Source organism: Nothobranchius furzeri, chromosome 14 (assembly GCF_043380555.1).
Source record: "Nothobranchius furzeri strain GRZ-AD chromosome 14, NfurGRZ-RIMD1, whole genome shotgun sequence".
Taxonomy (NCBI): Eukaryota; Metazoa; Chordata; class Actinopteri; order Cyprinodontiformes; family Nothobranchiidae; genus Nothobranchius; species Nothobranchius furzeri.
The window spans coordinates 33,289,588-33,314,643 of NC_091754.1; the positions used below are offsets into that span (position 1 = coordinate 33,289,588).

General features: G+C 46.1%; 1 protein-coding gene across 2 annotated transcripts; it reads right to left on the reverse strand.

Moving 5' to 3' along the window:
• Positions 1 to 1,908: 1,908 nt before the first annotated feature.
• On the reverse strand, positions 1,909 to 17,837 carry lats2 (large tumor suppressor kinase 2). Of its 2 annotated transcripts, none has more exons than XM_015965847.3 (8): positions 17,275 to 17,837; positions 7,041 to 7,173; positions 5,356 to 6,938; positions 5,012 to 5,239; positions 4,568 to 4,922; positions 4,234 to 4,416; positions 3,049 to 3,155; positions 1,909 to 2,614 (listed from the first exon to the last, which is right to left on the reverse strand). In XM_015965847.3, exons 1-8 carry the CDS (start codon positions 17,611 to 17,613, stop codon positions 2,051 to 2,053), a joined length of 3,492 nt encoding a protein of 1,163 aa, XP_015821333.1. In that variant the 5' UTR covers positions 17,614 to 17,837; the 3' UTR covers positions 1,909 to 2,050. The 2 variants fall into 2 exon arrangements, with proteins under 2 accessions (XP_015821333.1, XP_070400178.1); XM_070544077.1 differs by lacking the exon at positions 17,275 to 17,837 and adding an exon at positions 7,567 to 7,692.
• Positions 17,838 to 25,056: the final 7,219 nt, after the last annotated feature.

Consider the following 25,056-nt stretch of genomic DNA (forward strand, 5'->3'; position numbering starts at 1 on the left):
TCATCAGTTGTTTTAACAGTCCGGTTATTCTCTGCTTCTTCAATTTCTACTTGCTGACTAAATAGTCACCAAGGAGAACAAGAGGAATGAGTGTTGTATGTAAACAGCGAGTGAATGAAACATTGAGCATGCTCCGTCAGCCTCCTCGCATCAGATAAAAGGAAGAGGTCTGTGGAAAAGGGATAGAAATAAGAAAAGCATCTTTTAAGATTGTGCTGCATGATAGAAAACACACATTTATAAAAAATAAAACATTGTCAAGCAAAACCACACATCACCCAGAGAACTGACTTGCTTTAATAACCCACAAGTGAAATTCAGAATACTGCTGAAACAGTTGGATATTGTTTCATAAAAAAACAAAACAAAAAAAAAGGTTACTGTTTGATTGTCAAGAAGCATAAAAATGAACAGATGTAAGCATCGTCTGCAGAGGCGCTCAGACACAGAGCATGGCACACCTCTAGCAAAAATAGACCCAAAACTAATTAGCGGTCATTTTGGATAAATAAAAGAGAATGCACCACTTTTAGAAGCTTTGTATATTAGATTAAGCTTTTCATGTCCCATTAACATATCTAGAAGCCATCCTCTCTCTCTCTCTCTCTCAAAAACCAGACATATCCTGTCCTCAACAGTCAGGGCCCGCCCAGCTGCAGAGGACCAGGAACCCACCTCACATCATCATCAGTCGTCTCCTTCGTAACACACAAGGCTCACTTAGAAAGGCACACAAACACACTTCAGCCAACATTTCTTTAGACCACAACAACAAAAGAATGCAGCCAATAGCAATATGTAAATAATATTAACCACAATATCAAGCAGCATGGTGTAACTGAAGTTTAACACACACACATAAACCATAAATATACAGTTCAGGTCTAAACGTTCAAAGGGATAAAATGTGTTTAGAACTCTATACACACATAATGTAGTTTTTGTATTGCACTTAGTGAAACCGTCACGTTTGGCTGCTGTAAGGACAAGTTCCTACTGCCTCTGTACAGGAAATAGGTGAAGCTGCAGCTGCAGGACTGATCTTTGCAAAGTAGCTGTACAATTGTGCATCTTGGTGAAAAATTGCATATGTGTGTGTGTGTGTGATTAGATTTCAATCTGAAGCATCATCCACCCCAACAGGCTCAGGCCTGCACAGCTCTGGCTCCCATTCCTTGAGTTCTCAGTTCTTTAACTTTGAGAGAATAAAGATCACAAAGTAAACAAAATGGATTATTTAGGAGAGAAGCATAAATGTTGTGATGTTACAAAGCACTGATCCGTCAGGAAACTGCTGATTTCCAGCACGTATAAAGTCTGTCTCTTTTTCTTAGCCAAATCCAAAGTCAGCACTGAGAAAGTGAATTAAGTGTGTGTAACAGACACCAGAAACCAGCATGAAATCTAACTGCCTTTCCTCACTCAGCACGGACGACACCGTTTAGGCAGGCATGTGTGCTTATGTATCTTTAGCTTATTTTGCAGTAGCTGTGAAAGAGGCACAACTAACAGGTAAACTGGTTCCACTCCTCCTACTGCTGTGTGCCATCCTAAAAAAGTAAAGCAGCTCAGACAGAACAGGAAGTAGCTCCTGGTCCAGGTCGCTGAGGAGGGGTTTCATTCACCCGTAAGACCCACAGCTGGAAGGAATGAGACGAGAAACTGCTGGAGGAACCAGAGCCGGTCCTCACACTAAACCCAGACATCCGTGCAGCTCCAGCATCGTTAGCCAACTGATTCTGGATCAGCCTCCTCTCCCAGTTGGTCACATGCAAAAGGTCGCTTCTTGGTCCCGGATCACAAGAGTCAAGTTATCCATGAGGAGTGCACTACATACTCCACACGGTGGTGATGTCATCCATCCTGCTCCTTTATAATTCCACAACCCAGGTGTGTGTGACACACACACACACACACACACACACACACACACACACACACACACACACACACACACACACACACACACACACACACACACACACACACACACACACACACGAGAGGAGGGGGAGGAGCAGTGTTAGATACAACCTGTTGCGGTAAAGCTCTAAACATACACTGGCTCACATCCCTCCCCTTGCTCTCCCTCCTCCTCCTCCTCATCATCTTCCTCCTCCTCCTCCTCCAGACCCTCCTTGTCCTCCTCCTCTGGGCCCAAGCTGGCTGCTCCGCTGAAGCCTGGTGACACCTCGTGAGCCTCGAGGGGTTTCGGGTAGCGGAAGGGGCAGCCATTGTCATCAAAGAACCTGCGGAAGGTGAATTCGTAGAAGGCGTGCTCCGGGTGCTTTCCGTGTGGCGAACACAGTACGTCCAAGGCTCGGGTGCTGTCCCCGCTGTCACTCCATGCTCCTGGGCCTCCTTCCTCCTCCACCGGGTCAAAGTTAGACGTGTCCATCGGGTGGGCGATCTTGGGACGGTAAGGTGCCAGTTGCTGCCGCAAATTGCTGGAGAAATCCACCTCAGCAAAGAAGGGGTGGGCCTTTATCTCTCCGGCACCGTTGGCACCCAGGCGGTCTTCTGCAGAACAGCAGAGGTGACCGATGATGTCCACAGCCTCTGGGCTCAGTTTGACCTGCGGAGGCACCTGTAGTGTGCTTTCCCAGTTTATGACCTGCAAAGACAAGTCCGGAACACACGTCGAGTTAAAATGTTTAAACATTTCATCCTCAATGAGACAAAAGCACACCACTGGGAGGGAACCGAAGGAGATATCCTGAACACTTTACCAGGAACTACTGTCAAACGTGGTTTCCTTTAAAAGTGCAATTAAACCGTCTTGGTTAGTTAGACAAAACTAGGTTTAGGGCTGGCTGCATCAACAGCACATACACAAACGTTAAACTACAGATCCATACAGCTGGTTCCAGGTTTGCTGACAAACACCCATGAAGACAGCAGCAGATGCTGAGGGTTGCTACATTACCTTGGTCTAGCGATTAGCAGATCTCTCAATTCCTACCATCACTTACTGACATGGATATGACCTCAATAATCAGATTATTACATGGAGAGAATAAAAAAGATGTATTTCCTTTTTCTACCAACCTTAATCTGAGTCTCTGTAGGCGTTGAAGCGAGGAAGGGCGGCTGTCCCACCAACATCTCAAAAAGGATCACTCCCACACTCCACCAGTCACACAACTGAGTGTAACCTACACACACACACACACACACACACACAAAAAAAAAAAGGACACCCAAGACCATAAAGATCACTTCTTTTCTTATCCTGTCACTAAATGACTGAATAAACCAGGACTTGGTATCATGTTCCAACCAGTGGGGGCTAGGGTTGTCACGGTAACCGGTGTAGCGGTAAACCCCGGTAAAAAAGTTGACAATAATAAAAACCGTCTTGTTTTTAAAAACATATATTATCTCGGTGGATTACCGTGGCTGCGGTGTCAGCGCGGTGACCCTTACCAGCCACCGTATCATCTGCTGAAGTTGCCGGCGGCACATGCGCACTTTGTTGTTTACAACCAAAACTTTCTTGAAGCTAAAGCTGAAATAATGGCCAAAGGAGGAGACAGCAGCACTCAGGGCATTTATTATCCCTCAAAGAAGACAAAGGGGGAAGTACGGGCATATTTTGGATATTTGAAGAATGCCGAGGGACAGCTGATAGAAGACGGCTATCCTGTTTGCAGCACGTGCAGAAAAAGTGTCTGTGAAAGGCAGCAACGCTTCACATCTCATGACACATCTGCGTGACCATCACCCACAACTCTACAGTCAACACAAGGCAAGCTAACGTTTTAGCTAAAATGCGTGATCCGAAGATTTGGGTTGAGGGAGAATGCAACGAGTCGCTATATAAAGCAGCCGCTGCGCCGCTACCTGCATATAAACCGTGTCGCGGACACCCCCATGTTGAAATGACGCTACGCATTACGGGGCTCCCAGGGGCAGATAAGAGTTGGTCTCTCTCCGAGAATAATCAAGAATTTAACAATGATTACTGCCTGATGACATTTTCCCACATCTACAAAGCTCACTGGAAGGACACAAACCGAGGACAATATTTTCCCGATGTACAGGGTTTGTTTAGTTGTCTGAAAATGTAACACGTTTAAAAAAAATACCGCCTTAATACCGAAAACCGTGATAATTGTGGTCACAATAACCGTGAGGTGAAATTGTCCCACCGTGACAACCCTAGTGGGGACATGATGGCCTTATGTTAAACGGGTCCTTCCTGCCTCGGCAGCCATCATCCTTCAGACTGACCTTTGCGCAGCAGAACCTCGGGTGCGATGTAATTAGGCGTTCCCACCAGCGAGTGAGCCAGGCAGCGCTGATGAAGGCGGTTGGAGTGCTGCTCCAGGGTCATCAGCCGGTCGCCGCAGCGACAGTTGGAGACGTCATCCCAAAAGTCACTGGGCTCCATGCTGTCCTGCCTTACGTGACTCCCTTGAGGACAAAAGAGTAGAAACAACCATTCAGCATCATCTGGTTCAGACACAAACTCAGCAGCAGAAGCCCGTCTAGACTCTGTAGCTTCGTTGTCCCTGCGTGCTCGTTTAAACAAAACCAAATCTCACGTTCTCACTGCCTGCCTGACCTTTCTGGTAGTACTTGGAGTTGTGTGTCCAGCGGAAGCCTGTGCAGAGACCAAAATCAGTCAGCTTGATGTGCCCGTCCAGGTCGATGAGGATGTTGTCCGGCTTGATGTCGCGGTGGATGAAGCCCATCTTGTGGACGCTCTCGATGGCCAGCGTCAGCTCGGCCACATAGAAGCGTGCCAGAGGCTCAGGGAAGACCCCCATCCGGATGAGCAGACTCATCATGTCTCCTCCGGGGATGTAGTCCATCACAAAGTAGAGGCTGTCTCTGTCCTGGAATGAGTAGTAGAGACGCACCACCCACTCGTTATCTGCCTCTGCCAGGATGTCGCGCTCTGCTTTCACATGGGCCACCTGCACCAGAAACACTCGTTAGGACTTCTCTGATTGATGCTCACCAATCACTAATTCATCAGTAATAGAGTAAATGCATAATAAATCACCTGGTTGCGATTGAGGACATCTTTCTTGCGCAGTGTTTTCATGGCATAAAGTGCGCATGTGTCTACTTTACGCGTGAGGCACACTTCACCAAAAGCACCAATACCCAGAGTCTTGATTTTGACAAACATGGACTTGTCCATCTTGGCACGGCGCAGCCTGTTGTAGTTGGACTCTTTCTGGTTCAGCATCTTCCTCATCTGCTCCTGCTCTGCCTCCGACAGGCCAGCCTGGGCAGAGAAGAGGAGGGTCAAGCTGAAGCCAGTGGTCTGACCTGGGTTTGTCATTTTGTGCCAAAAACACGACTGAACTGGTTTTAAATGAGCAGTAAGCTCTGTTATCTTACCTTGGACATCTCTTGCTCCAGCTGAAGCCTGCGGTTGAGCTTCTGCTGGTAGGTCTTCATCACGTTCTCTATGTGCTGCTCCATGTAGAATTTGAAGGCGAAGGGGGAGTAGGATTTGATGCGAGACTCCCTCTTTTCTTCGTTCCGTCCGTTCTTTCTGACAGGCACAGGGGACGTCTGGATCTGCTTCTTGTCCTTCACCGTCTTCTCTCCCTTGCTGACCTTTGTCTTCTCTTTGAGCTGCTGGCCGTCTTCGGCCTTTCCACTCCCCCCGCTGCCACTGTGTGTGCTTCTGGTAGCGGGATTGCTCGGGTCTGGTGCACCTGCTCCCTCCAGGACCCCAGGCTCTCCAGCTGCTCCAGACATGAGCAGATTTTTCGGGTAAGGTGGAGGAGGACAGCGTGGCTCTTGTACAGGATCTAGTGGGTAGGTCTCCTCCGGCATGTAGGTCAGAGGTTCTGCTGCATCCTGGGCTTGAGCAGTCATCCAGGCAGGGTGGCACGGTCCCACTGCAGTCTTGGGCTCTGGTCTCATTACACGGATGCTCTTGACTGGCTGCTGGATAGGTGGGGAGGTTACAGCTGTGATGGTGTTTGGAGGGCCCAGTGAGGAGTCCTGTTTCCCAGCAGTGGGGGGTGCAGCCATCGTGGGTCGGACAGCGTTTGGACCTGCAGAACGACTGTTGAAGGAGTTAGTCCTGCTGGGCACACGTACTTCCCCCCGAAACGGGCCCTGGGGCTGGGCTTGCCTGGATGGAGGGGCCCCTTCAGGAACTGGAGGCCCCCCCCAATGATGGTCATACAGGTCTAGGTTGAGGCTGGCCCTGGAGGGGGTCATCTGGGCCAGATCTGAGAAGTCGGGGCCCAAAGCTGCCACTCCGCCCGGGGAGCGGGACATCATATGGACCGGGTGGGATGTGGGGCTGGCTTGTCGGGGGTGGGAGTGAGGAGAAAGGTACATGTTAGTGGGGTATCCACCTGCTCCTCCCCCCGGCCCATTCTGAACCATTCCCCCTTTCCCCTGCATGTTGATGTAGTTGTCTGGAGGGGCCATAGGTGGTGGCTGCATCTTGTTCTGGAAAGAAGGAGTCCTCTTGACTCCGTAGCCTGCAGGCTCCATCATGTGCTGCCTGGGATGGCCATAATCATAGTGTGGCCCTGGAACAGGGCCCCCTGGTGGCTGTGGCTGGAGCTGCAAAGGCTGGCCCGGGACGTTGTAGCTCATCATGGGCCCGTGCTGCTCCATGCTGCCAGGGTAGCCCTTCTGCTGAGCCCCTGGGGGGTACATGGTGCTACCCGGGTTGCCTTGGGTAGGCATCACAGGCGGATAGCTGCCCATGCTAGGGGGCCGACCCATTGGATTCCCTATTGCAGCACCCTGAGCTGCACTGGAAGGGGGCATCATGTAGTTCATAACAGGGGGGGCACCCATGTAAGGCCTGGTCATCTCCCCCTCAGGTCCATAACCTGCAACCCCGTCATACATGGAAGCCCCCATCTGGTGATAAGGAGGCATGGCACCTGCCTCACCTGGAACCTCTAAGGTGGGCCGATGGTCCATTGTGTTTTGCATCCCTGCTTTACCTGCAACATGGAAGGAGGTCACAGATGTCATGCTCAACAAAAACGTCTTCTCATCATCCAGTAAAAGCTGTAAATAATAAGCCACCAGCTGGGTGTTCATACCCGGCGACGTCTGTTTAATGACACGAACAATGAGCTCGTTGTGAGGGTCAAGGTAGCCCATTTTACTGATGTACTCCAACGCTGCTTCAATATTCCTGCTGCCCGTCTGCTTCAGCGCTCGCACCGCCATTTCCTAAAAAACACAAACATGCTGAAGTCCTAAACACAACAAAGCTAACAGAACCATCAATGAGGTCAATGATCACAACGCAGGTGATTTATTTAGATGTAATCACTCGGACAAAAACAATTAAAGGTGATCAAATACGGCAATATTTTACTTAAAGGGACTTTACGGAGTTTAGAATTTTTATGCTCGCGATTGCCCCCTCAGGCCAAAAGCGTAACGGCAGCTTCAATAGTAGGCTCGTGCACGAAGCGCGCATGCTGTACGTGCACACTCCTTAACGAAAATAACAGCTGAGACAGTCGTGTGTGTGTGTGTGTGTGTGTGTGTGTGTGTGTGTGTGTGGCCCGGAGGACAGGAGAACACGCAACTAATTAATTAAATAATTTGGTTCTGTACCTCTCTCTTCAGCACAGCCGACAAAGGTTTATGATGGGTCAGTCCTCCTGCATGCTCAGATCATTCCCTTCCCTTGCTTGAAGAATTGTTCCAAAATGAAAGTTGAACCCACATCTTTTTCATCTGTGAATTCAATGCCGTACGGCGAGTCTCAAATAAAAATTTGGGCATCTTACTGTAAAAAAATACACCATTAATGTAAAAAAAAAAAAACTCTAAATGAACTATGTTCACACCCAGAATTGAACCCAGGTCTTCTGCACGAGAGTCCGACGTCTTATTAGGTGAGCTAAAGCGCCAGTGACATCCTTTGTATCTGTAACTTTTATATCCTTGATGACAGCTGAAACAACGTCAAACCAAAGAACAGTTCGGAGCGAAAATGGCTATTTTGTTGCTAATTTGCAGGAAATATCTAGAAGAAAGTAGCTAAGGGTGCTGAGAAATGTAGCTAGGTTCATCACTAGGCGTTAGGAACAGCGACAAAGTCGCTGAGTTGGCATTACCTCACTCTCTGCTGCTAAAGCTACTGATAGCAAATGCTACGGGCTATGCCTGAGCGTGAACGCGCATGAAGCAGCCTGCTCGACCCGAGCAGCTCTCTTTTTCTGTGATTTTACAGAAAAACAGGCAATCACAGTAAAAATGCCAGGGCTCATTCTACAGGACCAGGGCATTGCAGGAGAATGTATGAAGACATTTATTATTTCTATACATGTTTTGACTGTCAAACTTCCATAATGCCCCTTTAAATGACACCTGAATGAGCAGAAGCACAAATGTTTATCTGCATAAAGATCAACCAGGCTCAGTAAGAGCTCCCTCAACAGACAGAGTTAAAACCAGCTTAGAACAAGGTCTCCACATGCAGGCGGTGGCTGTTTTATCCCCTCTGAATTTAATTATACACCAATAAGAAATAACACATTACACAGTACTCACAGAATTTACTGCTCCATGTTGATATGCATGTATTCTGTTGTCTTCATACATTTTTGAGGACATATTTGCAGACTGAAACACCAGAGCTGCCTTCAGCTCCATGAACTACATGTTTTTGTCATGGTGGTTAACAAAAAAACACCAGAAAACAAGACAAACAGCATGAACTACGTGACCACACCTAGAGGAGGAAATCCTCTCCGATGGCTTTATGACCTCACTGTCCCGATATGTCAACGCAGACCTCGGCCATGCTGTGTGACACCAGCGCTCCTGCTGCCTGTCCCAGCCCCCCACCTACTACAGGTGATATCCCAGCATGTATAGCGGGAACAGAGACCTGTGATTACAGGTTAGAAAACATCTAAAACATGCTTACGGGCTAAATTATTTAGGCCAAATGATACTCTAGATCTGGGGTGACAGGAAAAGGCCCAAACTAGTCAAATTCAAAGTCCCCAAAGACCTGCTTCAATGAATTTATGGTGCGTTTTTTTTTATTTCTACTGCTCAAAAATGGCCTCAGATCAGTAAAATTTAATATTACCCATAAAAAGATCTGAACTAGATCTAAAGGCTGTTGGAGACAAATTTCCAACAGACTAGAAAAGCAAGCAGGGGCAACAAAAAAGAATTCAGAAGGCCGCAGACAGCCACCGGGCCGCACTTTGGACAGGACTGCATCCGATGGAACGTGTGCATGCCTTATTCTCCAATATGATCTTAACAGATTCTCCTTGTAATAAACCACATGTGGCCACAATGTTATGCAACAAATCTGTCCTCTGTGCAGGACAAGAGAGCAACAGATGGCGGGAGACGATTTGTCCCAGAGGAGCAGTCTTCTGAGCCGACTGTTTCTCAGACAGACTGCCCATCAGACCCACGTAGCGCCGTGAAAACACAGAGGACATGGACCTTCTGTGTCCATCGCCGTGGCTTGTACCTTTAAGTCTCTGAGCCCAGACCCCCCACCCCCGCACTGTTTATGTGCTTCCTGTGTGTACACGTCAGTGTGTGTGTGTTACATTCCTGTGTAGCCCAGGAACAGAACTAGCTGCCAGAGCCGCCCATCACATTTTGTCCTTTTCTCTTCAGTCTCTGTCCTCGTTTTCTCTGAACCTGTCCGGTCGGACCTCTGCTTGGTTTAAATGTTCTCATCAGTCTGTATTAGATAGATCACAAAGGAAAAGGCTTTTATTGTTACCCTGAAAGCCCAAACTGGGGAACAATAGAGAAAATGTTGCACTGATTTCTACTCGAGCAGATTTTGTTGAATAAAGCCTGAAAAACACCGATTTAGAAGCTGAAGATATCAGCTGCAGCGAGTCAATAACGACTCTGAACCTACGACAGGATGTACATCAGAACAAACAGGAAACAGCTGAAAGTTAAAGTCAGGCTCCACCCCTCCATGTAAACCTCATGGTGTTTTGGTGATAAACTGTTCTCGGATGGAGGCGCTTCATTTTCACTGCAGATCACAACTACTCAGTTCTGTAAACACAACTGTGACTTCAGTAGACATTTTACATTTAGGATAGAAAGCCAGCTATAAAAAGCACAGAAGACAATTTCAATTTGTGCACATTTTAGCTCATCGTAGAGCTCATTCTACTGAAACAGCTCTTCTTAGGGTCTCAAATGACCTTCTGACTCACAGTGATGCAGGGGACTGTTCTGGTCTGGTCCTGCTGGACCTGACTGCAGCCTTTGACACTGTTGACCATCACCTGCTACTGGAGAGGCTGAGAGACTGGGTAGGCCTATCAGGATCTGCTCTGGAGTGGTTCTCCTCTCATCTCTCAGAGCGCTCCTTTTCTGTGGCCGTCTCCACGTTTAGGTCCTCCACCACCTCTCTTACCCATGGTGTCCCACAAGGTTCTGTGCTGGAGCCTCTGCTCTTCCTCCTCTATCTGCTTCCTCTTCAGCACATTCTGAGCTCCTTCAAAGGAATCTCCAACCATCTTTATGCAGATGACATCCAACTGTACATCTCCTTTAAGCCCCATGAGATGTCTAAGTTGCAGCTGTTACACACCTGCTTAGACTCTATCAAAACCTGGATGGCTGGGAGCTTTCTTCAGCTGAATGAAGATAAGACTGAGATCCTCATCTGTGCCCCAGACAAGCTGGTTCCCGAAGTCAGAGACTCTCTTGGTCAGCTTGCTTCTCACACCAAACCTTCTGTCAGAAATCTTGGCATGACCTTTGACCCAGCTCTCACCCTGGATTCTCATGTCAGTTCTCTTGTTCGCTCTTCCTTCTTCCATCTCAGGAACATTGCTAAGCTGAGTCCCATTCTGTCCTGCTCTGAACTTGAGACAGCTATCCACACCTTCATCTCCTCACGCTTAGACTACTGTAACTCTCTTTTCACGTGTCTGAGCAGAACCTCCCTGAACTGTCTACAGGTGGTTCAGAATGCCTGTGTTCGGCTTCTGACCAAGTCCTCCAAACACACCCACATCACCCCGCTTCTCCTCCAGCTTCACTGGCTGCTAGGATCATTTCAAGATCTTGGTTCTGGTCTATAGGGCCTTACATGGACAAGCACCATCTTACATTGGTGATCTTTTTAGTCCCTACACCCCCAGCAGGTCCCTGAGGTCCAGTGATCAAAGCCTACTGGTTGTGCAGCGCACCAGGCTAAAGACCAAAGGTGACAGATCATTTGCTGCTGTGGCCCCCAGACTCTGGAACTCTCTCCCCCTGAGCCTGAGATCAGTGGACTCAGTGGTCTCCTTTAAAAAGCAGCTGAAGACTCACTTGTTCAAGCTGGCTTTTGTATGACCTTCTTCACCACTCTCTCTTTATTCTGCTCTCCCACCTATTCCACCTTCCTCAGGATCTACTGATTTCCCTCTTTCCTGTTCACTCTCTCTCTTTCTTAACATTTTTTTAATCACAATTGGCCGTTTTTGCTCATTTTAAATATTTTTAAACATTTTCTAAATGCTTTTTTATATTTTTACATTTTTTGTTTTTGTGAAGCGCCTCGTGATTTTTATCTTGAGGCGCTATAGAAATGATATTTTCTTCTTCTTCTTCATATCTGCATAACTCAGCTGGGTGATAGCCAGTGCTAAGGTGGTCTGATAGTGGCAGCGGTCTCCAAACATCAAAGCCACACTGGAGAGTTTTTAACACTTTTGCTTTCAAACTGGTTCCAGTTAGCCTAGTGAACTAGACCAAATTCTTGCTTTGCAAAGTTTGGTCTAGGAATGCTCCACTGGAACCTCTGCAGCCCCCAGCAGCATTCTGGCTGGCCAATCACAGCTCTCTAGAGGGGTTTCAAACACAAAGAGCTGTGATTGGTCCATAATGGTGGGCCAATCATAGTGCTCTATCTGCTTAGTGAACAAATCACAGAGCTTTATCCGCTTTGTGGGCCAATCAGGGCACTCTGTATGCCTGGTGGGTGGGATGATGCAACAGAGTGAAACAAGATGGCGACAGCTCGTTTGAAACGGCTTTTACATCAATTTTGGATTATTAGAACTTGGGCTTCATTAGGAGCAGATAGATGTATTTAAGTGCTTTTTTAAAGAAAAAATTATGTGTTTTCTCCTTCTTCAACTGCGGACCGCCTCATTTACTGATAGCTGTTGCGGTGAGTATGTCACATTCATTGTCCAGTAGCATGCGGAGATCATTTGAAAGACAACGGTAGAACCCGCCCCACAACCGAGAGCCGTCAATGGAGCGTTGCCAGACTAAATAATACATTTATTTAGTCTGGCTTGCCAGGCTAGGTTCCAGTGGTTCTTCGGCCACAGACCTGAACAACTTCCCATCAGACATCACTCTGCAGCCCTCTGCTGACTGGACCCTAACCTTAACACCTTTTTTAGCTCAGGTAGGAACACTAAAGGGGAGGTCTCTACCTCTACCACAGACTGATGGTGACCTGGCTTTGTTGCTTTCGGACTTGTAATATTTTTTGTTAAAAAGTGTGGATCTTTTACTTTGTGGCTTATTTGGTATCAGTTTGCTTGTGTTAGCATTAGCTTGTTGTTAGTGCTAGCTACAGCAGGGTGCTTTAGGGTTGTTTACGACAGTTTTACTTCTACTTTCAACCAGTGGGAGGGATTAGTGGGAAATGTATTTAGTGTTGCTTTAAATCAGCTGTGGATGCTTACAACACACACACACACACACACACACACACACACACACACACACACACACACACACACACACACACACACACACACACACACACACACACACACACACACACACACACACACACACACACACACACACACCTTTTGGCAGTGGGTGATAAAGAGGTCATCTACATATCAAACCAGGCATAAGTCAGTTCTGAGTTAGAGATCCATTTCCAGAATCAAAGTTGCTCTGTTTTCACACTGTGTGTGTGTGTGTGTGTGTGTGTGTGTGTGTGTGTGTGTGTGTGTGTGTGTGTGTGTGTGTGTGTGTGTGTGTGTGTGTGTGTGTGTGTGTGTGTGTGTGTGTGTGTGTGTGTGTGTGCGCGCGCGCTGTCAGGAGGCGGGTCCACCGAACCCAGTTGCCATGTTGACAGATGTTCCTCACTCACATTCCTTAATGCAGGAAGCAGGAATTCAAGCTATTTGCGATGTGGACGGGCCTTCTCCCTCTCAGTATCCAGGCCACATTTACACTCTTGTCATAATGGTCTGAAGGCTGGGCTAGCTCATCATAAGCAGCCTTAACATCTATGTTACACTCACTCTTTGTCTTCACACTAGCCTGGAAAACATTAGCAGGAGTGTTTTTGATTTTCGCCAAATTATTGACCCAGTTCTAGAACACATTCCAGTTCTGGACCCAGGAAATCAAAACCACATGTAGTGGAGATAGGACTCGCCAGTATCAGAGTTCTTCACCCTTTTCCTAAGAAAATAAGACGTGTCCACAGGGATGATTGCAGGGTGAGCCCAACACACCACCAACATATCTAGCCTGTTGACCTCCGCCATACATTAAATACTGTATCCTACTCTCACGTGTTCGCGGTCTTTTTATGCTCAGGAGTTACAGAAAAAGGTCCACAAAACCTCTTGGATGACAGAAGTGCGCAGATAGAGCAGCCCTCTCCATCCCCTTCCTTTTCTTGTCATCTCATCGCCCGGCATGCCACCCCCACCCTCACCGCCTCCCAAAAACAGTTCCTCCTTCAAAAATAAATAAATAAATGACGGGATTATGCAACAAGCCACATCGGTGTGTGTTCTGCAGCTGGAGAAGCATAAAAATGAGGAAGGCAAGGACAGCTGATAAGAGTCAGGCTGGAAGCGTTTCAAGGTGACAGACTCCAGCTGTTTGATGGTAGTTTAATAACAACATTAATAATACTAATGCTGATGGGTGTCCCAGGGGCTCGAAGCATGAAAAAAAAAATGAAAAAGCTACATTTACAGAAAGAAAAGTGAGTGAGATAAACTTCAGTAACACGTGTTTAGTGGTGGAGAGAGTTACATGTGCGCCAGCCAACCGTAGCATTAGCCTGACATCAGGTTAAAGGGACTTTACGGACTTTTGAATTGTTATGCTCGTGATTGCCCCCTCAGGCCAAAAGTGTAACGGCAGCTTCAATAGTAGGCTCGTGCACGAGGCGCGCATGCTGTACGTGCACACTCCTTAACGAAAATGACAGCTGAGACAGTCCCGTGTGTGTGTGTGTGCGTGCGTGTGTCCCGGAGGAAAGAGGACAGGAGAACACGCAGCTAATTAATTAAATAATTTGGTTCTGTACCTTTCTCTTCAGCACAGCCGACAAAGGTTTATGATGGGTCAGTCCTCCTGCATGCTCAGATCATTCCCTTCCCTTGCTTGAAAAATTGTTCCAAAATGAAAGTTGAATCCACATCTTTTTTATCTGTGAATTCAATGCCATTCGGCGAGTCTCAAATAAAAATTTGGGCATTTTACTATAAAAAAATATACCATTAATGTAAAAAAGAAACTCTAAATAAACCATGTTCACACCCAGAATCGAACCCAAGTCTTCTGCATGGGAGTCAAACATCTTACAAGGTGAGCTACACTCTAGTAACATTCACAGTATCTGTAACTTTTATATCCTTGATGACAGCTGAAACAACGTTCAACGAACAGTTCGGAGCGAAAATGGCTATTTTGTTGCTAATTTGCAGGAAATATCTAGAAGAAAGTTCTACAGAAAGTAGCTAAGGGTCCTCAGAAATGTAGCTAGGTTCATCACTAGGCGTTAGGAACAGCGACAACGTCGCTGAGTTGGCACTACCTCACTCTCTGCTGCTAAAGCTACTGATAGCAAATGCTACGGGCTATGGCTGAGCGTGAACGCGCATGAAGCAGCCTGCTCGACCCGAGCAGCTCTCTTTTTCTGTGAAAAACAGACAATCACAGTAAAAATGCCAGGGCTCATTCTACAGGACCAGGGCATTGCAGGAGAATGTATGAAGAAGACATTTATTATTGCTATACATGTTTTGGCTGTCAAACTTCCATAATGTCCCTTTAAGGTTAGCCTAGCTTAGGAATCGACAACCTGAGGCTGCTTGGATCTTCTACAATGGCTCTTCGCTCTGGATAACATTACTTTAAAAACTTAGTTTTAAACATAGATAGAATAAAAAAAAATTCAAATTTAAGCAGCTTTTGATTTTGTTCATGTTTAAATTGAACAGAATGACACTAAAAACACCACTCTCATATCTGTTGTTTACTTTTTTTACATCATTCTCCAAAAATATCAACAACCCATTGAAAATAATATATTTTCTCTTTTTGCAGACACTCACATTCAATATATACAGAAGAGATTAATACGATTTTAGACTTCTATCTCAGAAATCAGAGAAATAAATCTTTAGTGGCCCTGGTCTTCGTCTGTAGATGAATTAATACCTTCTTTGTTTAGAAGGTTTATCCTGGTGGACCGAGGGGAGTTGTACACAGTCGACAGGAACAAACGGGGACAAACACCCAGCAGCGCTGTCCTACAGACAGACCAGCGACAGAGGAAGAGGAGGTGGAGGAGAGGCGACGTGTTGGGTGGAGACTGGACTGCAGCAGAAGGAACTGGTCCGCCCTGCTGCCATTGAATGTTCTTTTCCTGTTTGTATTGACTGGACCCGCCTTGCTCTGGTCCGTTCACAATGGTGCAGAAAGAGGTCACCGCTGCAGCAGGAAGTGGAGCCTGCGAGCGTTTCAGATTCATTTCAAACATATAACCGAAACTGACCCTGATGCTCAGATTGGTTTTCAGGACAGCAGCATTTACCTTCCCCTGACTTCTGTAAAGGTCGGTGGAAATAAAATGTATGCTGACACTAATGTTTAACTACCTCTTAGAGAAAGAGCTGATTACCAAGACTGCTTTTGTCCCCTGATCCTCCAACGCGGCACCTCATGGTTCCAGATGTGGAAACAAGATGCAGCGCAAACACTGGGTCTTTGTGGCAAGCTGAAATCAGTTTGTAGGCTCTCCTCCTCCTCAGCGCCGTGCACGGGCTTGAGCGGAGCATTCTTCACATTCCGCGCTCCATCACAGGGGTTTGAAACCACAAATGTCCCAGATCTTAACTGGACTAACAGGACAATCTGTGATTTAATCATCTGCTCTGGTCGGGCCCCAAACGTGCTCCAGGCGCTTCACTGTTACTTTAGTTCCCAGAGAGAAGATCCTGAGGAGATCTCAGAGGTTTCTAGTTGCTGTTCAGACCAGAAGTAGGAACTGGAGCTCGAACTGTGTGGCAATGATTTTAGACAATAACAGACATTTAAGCTGATGAAAGACTGGTCCTTATGGGGATGCCCGGTCTAATACAGGGAGTGATGAGCAGCAGCTAAAAGGTTTCACTCATGGGAAGTCTCCTGACTCTTCCGGGCCTGCTGGATATCCTGAAAGTGGGAAGAAGGGTGAAAAATCCCAAACATCCCGATTGAGAAACCCACCTGACATTTCAACACTGGAGCTTTTACTATGTAACCCAGTTACTACTTGGCAGGAGAGACTTGTATTGTGTCGTACCCAAAAGCACTAGGGTGTTTTATTTTCTAATTCCTGACTGAAGGAGGCGGAGTGGCTCCAGCAGAGGGAACAACATTCTGTTGTGAGAAGATGGCCACCCCGGAGCATTAATGGGACGTACTACCAATCATGCGATAACGGAAATTTAGATTTTAAAGACCTGCGCCCTCATTTATCAAGCTTGCTTACGCACAAAACGGGGTCGAAAAACTGCGTGAGCAGCTTTCCACGCAATCTTTGGGATTTATGAAAGAAAACTTAGTGGAAAAATGCACAACTTTAAGTTGACTAAGGACCTGGCTTACGCACATTTTGGACATGGAGAGCACCTGCAGTGCTGCTGCTGAGAAGGATAAAATTATCACTTGTACCGCTTCGTGCTCACACAGAACAAGCCTGTGCGTACTCCATGTTGTATCGGTCACAAACCTACTTGGCCTAAGTACGGTTTTAGTAAGGATTCTACGCAATGTTTGATAAACGAGACCCCTGACCATTATGACTTCTAAGTGGATCAACTCTGAAATAAACAGGTTACTCTTGTGCAGCTGGATGATGCAGAGATATAAAGTATCAGCAGCTTCCAGCTGCTCCAGACCAGTTCATGGAGAAAACATGGATGACTCTCGAAGAGCATCTGTGCTTGAGGTGCAGTCCTTTTTTCTGACTTCAACCTGTCACTTCTAAAACTCCAACCATGGTCAGAGTTTAAAGACACCTTTATCAACCACATCTTCCTTAGCATGAACAGTGAGGCTCACCTGATCACAGCCGGCGTTGACGAGCTCCTGCAGCATCTGCCGGTTCACCTCCTCAGCCTCTCCTGGCCCGTTGGCGAAGGGCATGAGGGACCTGCGGATTTCTCGCAGAGCGTTCTGGTAGTTGTTGAACTTCTGTGGCGGGCGGGGGTGCTGCTGCCGGCTGGTGGCGTCTTTCCCGCCCTTGGAGTCTGCGCTCCTGCTGCCCTCGGCCCGGGAGCCCCCCCCAAGCAGAGCCTGGCTCACCAGCTTGGCCGGCTGCTTCAGGCCCTCCTTAATCTCCTGAAGCCGCTGCCGCGTGTTGCCCACATACGGGGCAGCTGGGAAAGTCTTGGGCCTCATTGCCAGAGTGCCCAGGGCAGGCACCTACTCTAAAAGGGAGAAGCTGCACTCACCCAACTACACCCTCAAAAGCACCACCTCCAAGTGTGACCTAGATAGTCTCCAGGACAACAGATCAGAGGCAGCGATGGAAGGGACCTCCTCAGTTGTTTGTGTCTCACTTTGTGTTTCTAATTCCTGGCGGGGTGGACGGACGAGAGGCGAAGCGGGATACTACAAGCATTCCATGGTGTGGCTTTCAAAGCTCAGGTTCCAGCTTATTCCAGGAAACGCAGCTGAACATGTGGGTCCTGCAGAGCCAAACCATGATGATGCCAATCTGCTCCTGTGGAGGGGAAGATCACGTTAGAACGTCGTCATTACCATCTGACCTTTCTCATCACCAATGCAAAAGGAGCAGAATCCATCTCAACCACAAGAATGTGGTGCTTAGACTGGGAGTCAGTTGTAGCTGTGGGACGGAGATCATAACAGGAGATTAAAGGAGGCAACCCTCAAACGTTCCACTCAAATGTAAGGAGAAAGAACGGGAATTTGAAGCATGTTGCCAGTGGTCACCAAATGTCACAGCTTCTTCCTGGTACCAGTTTGAGACTATTATTACCTGGAAGCCAGGGAGTCAAATTCAGAACCTACAGTGAATAACCTCAAGAACGTCGGTGCTCATAAAACCCGACCGCAGCTGCAGCGGCTGCATACTTCAGCAGTGTGGTCATCCGTGAACACCCCTCTGAGAGCACGCCGCTCCAGCACGGCCCACCCCGCATCAGCCCCTCTGCCGATCAGACGCTTCACACCCCTCGGCCGGCAGTCTGATCCCGAGGAGCGTGCTCCACATTCTGCCACGACAGCGTTACTCCTCCAGGGCAGCTGGGGTGACATGTGGAAAATGTGCACATGTTCCTGTCAGGAGGCTCACATGACGATCCAAGAGGAGCCTTTATCCAAAGAGTCAAAGAGGGAGTTTTCACTGTCCAGCGACTCAATTCTCACAATGTTTTCGCTTTAATGAATGACACAGATTGAGTATTTCCACAGAATTATGTCAGAGTTCTCCACTCCTGGTCCCAGAGAGCCCCTATCCAGCATGTTTTAGTCATTTCCTGCTCCAACACACCTGATTCAGCAGGTCATCGAGCTCTAACAAGCCTGGAAATTGCCCACTGAGCAGAGAAACCGCTGGAATCTGCTGGATGGGGCCCCTGGGGGACCAGGACTGGACAACTGTGGATAAAAATATTTCAGTCTGTAGACAATAAAGAAACTCCATGTAGTGAGAATGCACCTCTAGAAAACATGTCCATCATGAGTTTTATAATAATATCAACCACACGACTCAGAGCTGTGGAGGACACACCCACCCGCCTCCTCCTTGGCCCTCTCCATCCCTTTAGGCCATTTCTAGGAAAGACACAGTCCCTTCTGTTTGGACAAATATGTTTTTTATTTTAAATATAGCTGGGCAGCGGGGTAATGTTGGGCCAAGCTGAGGAGAAAACAAATCCCCATCTCTGGGATCCGTCGTCTCCATTCCTGTGATGCTTTGAGTTCCGCGTCGGAGCGATGAAAATTCCATTCCACGAGCAACTAGGAGTAAAACACCACCACTGAATCATGGGACAGCTCGCTTTGCCCAAAATAAACCAAAACCATCTTATAAATGGAGGGACTGTGACATGGATTAGGGATTTGTCAGGGCAGTAAAAAACACAAACTTCATAAGATGCAAGAAAAGCCCCCAGACTCAACCCCACACTGGATGTCAACCGGAGACTTTATTTAAAACATACCATACTATACAGCACTGCACATTTGAATGACAAGTTTTTATTTTCTTATGCAAAAAGTTGTATAAGAAAATAAAAATAACTTATTTTGTCATGCAACTCCATGAATCGGTGTTCTATGTAGTCACTAAAACGACCACTAGGTGTTAATGTTAGGAACAGAAGTTTAGTTTGAACGAAGAAGACAATCTAAGGCGATTGTTGTTTTCATCGATGAGTGATGATCCTGAGCTGAACCGGTTGCTCCTTTAACCTGAACATTTGATTTTATATCCAAGTCAAAAACTTTGGGAGTGAATGTGTTCTGGAGTTTCAGCCCACAAAAACTACTCAGGTGTAGCTCACCAAAATAAAACAGCATTCAATTAAATTCAATTTTATTTATATAGCGCCAAATCACGACAAGAGTCGTCTCAAGGCACTTCACATAATAAACATTCCAATTCAGCATGATAAGATCGTGTCTAGCCTGCAGGACAGAGTGGAAAAAAATAACCATTTTTGAGATGCAATTTAGGGACTTTTACAAATCTAAACATCACAGTAAAAACATGTTGGATCATGAGCGTGTGTTTAAAGGCCAAGTACGCTCATGTTTGCCAACACATTTGAAGGGCCTCTAGCATAACTGAATGCCTTGTGAGTTGTTCTGTTGATAAAAAAGCTCTAGCGCTCCCGTTTCAGGAACTAGAAGTGAGTCAGAGCAGACGGCTGGATTTGGAGTCTTATTTCCAGATATTCAGTAGAGCTGAACGATTATTTGCATATGCAATTAAATTGCCATGTGACAAAAGGAGGTTTTCTAATAGCAAAGGCTGTGATTTGACTGGCAGCGAGTGGTTAGCACAATGCTAATATACATGGAAAAACCCATGGGGACGCTAATGCTAATATCGCCAATTACATTCTTACAAATTACGAATTAGGAACGTGCCAAATGATTATGGTGTGGTATGGGGGCCAAAATTAAGACTACTTCCCAGCAGCAGGAGGCTATATAAATTCTGAAGCAAACTATCGACCTGATTAATGATAAGCTGGCGCCGGTAACTGAGAGGCTGGTGCTGCTAACTGAGAAATAGCACCTTTACGGGCGTTATTACTAAATACGCTAGGGACTATCAGCCCTCGGCTGGTAATTGACTGGTTCACACACTCCCTCTGCTGTCTATTAGCATGGAGAGGCTAGCCATTAGCTTGCCTAGGCTGGCCACTAGCTGGATTTCCTACCCCCTTGACGGACCATTAGCATGGATAGGATTGCGTTAGCATCGGAGAGGCTAGCCATTAGCGTGCCTAGGCTGGCCACTAGCTGACTAGTGACTCTCCGAGACATGCTAATGGCTAGCCTCTCCGATGCTAATGCCAACCTATCCATGCTTACTCCCAAATTCCACTACCTCCGCTCCGCCCCCGCCTTCCGCAGCCGCTCGCTTCCGAACTCAATTTTTACTGGTACCCGCTCTACAACGGCTCCGCTCCGGTGCGGAGACCTGAGGTGGGCAAACAAGCATGCGTGGGATTTTCGAGATCTTGCGATACAGTCCGATCAGTAAACGCGGAAGTTAGATCCAAACACCCGTTGTGTGGGAGAAGCATCGAAATGAACTGTTTAATCTGCCCATTATTTGTGTTGAGAGATCAGCAGTGTTTGGATCAACAAAGTGTGACTACTTTGATAGTGGAAACTGTATTTATGGCTCATTTTTGTGCAATCAAAGTTCAACCGCCATTGATAGTTGTTAAAAGTTGTTAAACCTGTGCATATGAAACAAAAAACGCCTTTTGTTTATCGATTTATTGTGAAAAACGGAAGTTGTGCTTGCTCCTTTTCCTGTTGGGCGGTTGTGATTTCTGTGCATTTACTGCGGAGGTGCTCCGGCGTCCGGCAAAAATAGGATCGATTCTATTTTTGCCGGACGTCGGAACAGAGGGCGGCGCGCTGCGCCGCACTGCTGGAGCATGGCCGCAGTAGTGGAATTGCTCTGATTGACTACAACGGGACCGATTTTGCTCCGGCGTTCGTGTCGGAGCGGAGCGGAGGTAGTGGAATTTGGGGGTTACGGTCCGTCAAGGGGGTAGGAAATCCAGCTAGTGGCCAGCCTAGGCACGCTAATGGCTTGCCTCTCCGATGCTAATGCCAGAATCGTTCAACTCTAATATTCAGACATCTCGCCTCTGATTGGCTAACAGCAACGAGACTCAACCATGACTCTGTTTTCTCTGCAATGTTGATGTTTTATCTTCACAAATTACACAAGAAAACCCAGTACATACATAACAATTTCTCAGTGAACTTGGGGTGTTTTTCAATGTCAAGGCATCTGTTCTCCGTTTGTTAGGCGTTTAGCTTACTGAGCAAGGATACACGGAAAGTGCCTTCTCTTGGTCAAAAATGACCCAGAATACAGCGCGGTATCATCAAAAGGATGGTGGACCGGGAGCTGGCAGCTACTTCAGGGGTAAATTTCCAGTTTAAACGTAAGTCAACTACTTGTAGCTGTCAGACTGATGCCTAAAATGTTTTACAGATCTAAAGCAGTTGTCTATGGTTAGTTGCAGCTTCGGGGGCTAGCAGGTAGTAAATCGCTTACATATTTAATTTAACCAATATATGCACAATAAAAATGTACATCTATATTGAAAATTATACCTATGTAATGTGACCGTGTCTCACGTGATGTGACCGCCGCAGTCACGTGAGGCAGGTCTGTTCCATTTACCAGTTTTCTTTGACCAAGGAAGAACGGTGTCTGGCCTAGCAAGACACCGCCTTTCTAGGCCAGGCGACTTGACACTGAGACACACCCTTAGTCCTTAAGGGCTGTTTCCACCAGGACTTCTTTAGACATGACACACTCCAAGCCTAATCACTTCCTGCCTGACAAGAAAGGCCGTTTACAGAAGAAAGTTATGCTGATGGTGATAACTTCATACCTAAATCTTTGTTTTGTTTACATGACTTTACTGTGGGTGAAATGTACGTGTCCTGGTTTATTATGAATAATTATGTATTGTTTAGAGATCATAATGCTAAATTAATGATAATTCTGATAAATGCAGCCATATAATGCTCAGTGTGCGTTCAATACCAGGTTTACATAGTATGACTGTGTCCCTTACAGTATGCTGCATAGTTCTAGAACCCAAGTTCTTCATTTTTTATTTGTGGGTTTTAGTGATCAAAGGTTACAATAATAGCTTACTGCCTATGTGTATATACATGTACCTTCGTTATGTTTCTTCTAAGTATTCTCTTAATTGTTGGTGCTGCTGTAACAAGTGAATTTCCCCACTGTGGGATTAATCAAGTCTATTCTATTCTACTTAAACCAGTAGCTAATGTAGAAGTCACTGCAAAACTAGAAATAAATAAATAAAACCGATTAAATTTTGTGAATATATTATGTTCTAGTGTGGTTGCATCATTTTTATGTTGCCAAATAGCAACATAAAAAACTAAATGTAAACTGTGATAAAACTATAATTTCAATGTATAAAATAAAGCCTTTTTGTAATCTTCGTTACCATAAAACATCTGTAAACATCTGCACTGCTGTGCGGACCAACCTTCAGATCCAGCTGTGGTCTGCCTGTACTCAAACACGTGTACAGATGTGATGAACAGCAGCTCTGATTATCTGGTTAACTTCACAGGTTTGGAGAGCTGCTTAAAAGTGACTTAAAGCGTAATTGTACGAGTGTTTGGAGATCAAAACATCTCATAGCTGAGAAGTTCTGGATCGCTTTGTGCTGGTCTGATCACAAAATCCACATGTAGTTGATTTTAGCACAAGAGAACGGCGTTTGACAGCCTGAGCGTCTAAAACAGTTGCAAACACGTCTGCAGTCTGTGACCCCCGGGAGGTAAAAGTGTTCAGGAAGCCCTGTGGCCTTCGGCGCTGTACCCCGGGCATCGGGGCTGAGGCAAGGAGCGCATTCCTGAGCAGGAGGGGAGAAAAAACCACACAGAGGCAGCCCTGTTTATCCCGAACAGGCGTTAAACACACAAGGTAGCTGGAAACGTTGGGGTTTTAGTGTCCTTGCAGCACAACACGGCTGTTGAAGTTTTTCCTCGACAAGCAGTGAAAATAAGTCGCACCACCACTCCCCTCCCCAGAAAAAGTAACTCCCGACTCACCATGTGATAGAAGTAGCGAGAATACTCCGGATTACAGAGTAAATTCCGTTAAACGGCGTCTTCTGAGGTCCGGGTAGCGCGCAGACGAACCGGAGAAGCTCAGCAGAGAAAGAGGAGCGGGGCAAATCTGGTTAAATAAGCCTCCATTTTCTGCCCTGACTCCAGGCAGGATCAGAAATTCGGCACTAAGTTGGACACTCGCTGCATTGTTAACATTCCACAGGTCACGTGACGTACCCGACGCACGTCAGCACCAAGATCGTTTATTTCAAAGAGCGTTCACACCTGCGGGGTGGTCCCAAATGCTCTGCTCTAGGAGTGCGAATCGGAAGTAAAACAGAACAGCAGTTAAGACAAAAATAAAATTCGTTTGCGGTGTATTGCAACCTTTTCATATCAATTTATTTGTTTACCTAAAAGTATGTGCATGTAATATGTAATCCAATAGTTAGGTTGTGACGATTATTAAACATTTCCAAACAAAAGTTTAAACTGAAATGAACGAAAGCTTGGGGTAAAGGGGTTATTTCAACCATCGACATAAATATGATTTCAACACACGGCTGTATTTGAACCGATGATTTGAACTTTTCTAAAACAGCAAAGGAGTGACGCATCGTCCCTTTGACCTGCTCTCTGACGCTGGAGGCGGAGCCTCCTCTGCAGCTTTTTCTTTCATAAATTAAAACAAATGCATGCATTTCATCAGCCAGTCGCTCCTTTTTAAACCAAACCAGTCAAAAACAATTCATCAGGGTGAAAGCAAAACAGATCAGAAACTCCACCGAGGAGGCAGCTCACCAGATCAATCATGCTGAATGTTCCCATATTTAAGTTATCAATCAAAGTAGTTACTCACGAAAACTCAGCTGTTGGTTTCTTAAAAACTGTCTTTCACCAAATAAAAATAAACAAACCCAACGTGGTCACATAAAGGCTGTAAAAAACTCAGATGAATAGAAATTAAATAAAACACAAGCATGTTATTTGTTTTCTAAAGATGCTGCTGTGATCTGGCATTCTGAAGACGTTAAAACAGCATTTTACGCTGTAGCTCGTGTGATCAGCTGAACAAAAGTTACTAAAGCCTAGTCAGCATCTGCCTGTTGACGTAAAAAGAAATAAAAAACTGTCAAAAACTAAACATTAACTGGGTCCTTTCAAAATAAAAACATTTGCAATCCCCTAAAAGTCATTCTGTTCAAAGGCAGAAATTATGTTTCAATAATTACTGTAAAGAACAAAGCGTAGGACAATTTTCTAAAATGTACTTTTAATGATTCACCATAAATGAACATTTATTCAAAAATCAGTCCAAGTGGAGCTGTGAAAGTAAAATAAACAATCATTTAGACATTTAGAAAACTAGCCATTAATTTTATATCATTCATCTTTAATACTTGTTATTCATCATCTACAGAGCTCCTCTAGTGTTTGATATTAAGGGACTTTATGATGCACATTTACAGCTTAAACACAAACTCCGTCTCTGCTGAAGTTCCTCAGATGAGACTT

Excerpts from the sequence above, each read along its gene's own strand:
- lats2 (XM_015965847.3), bottom strand. The coding sequence starts at position 17,613 with ATGAGGCCCAAGACTTTCCCAGCTGCCCCGTATGTGGGCAACACGCGG. Across the intron at positions 4,417-4,567 it reads CTCCAAGTACTACCAGAAAG|GGAGTCACGTAAGGCAGGAC; the intron begins GTCAGGCAGGCA and ends TTTGTCCTCAAG. Across the intron at positions 2,615-3,048 it reads CTACAGAGACTCAGATTAAG|GTCATAAACTGGGAAAGCAC; the intron begins GTTGGTAGAAAA and ends TTGTCTTTGCAG.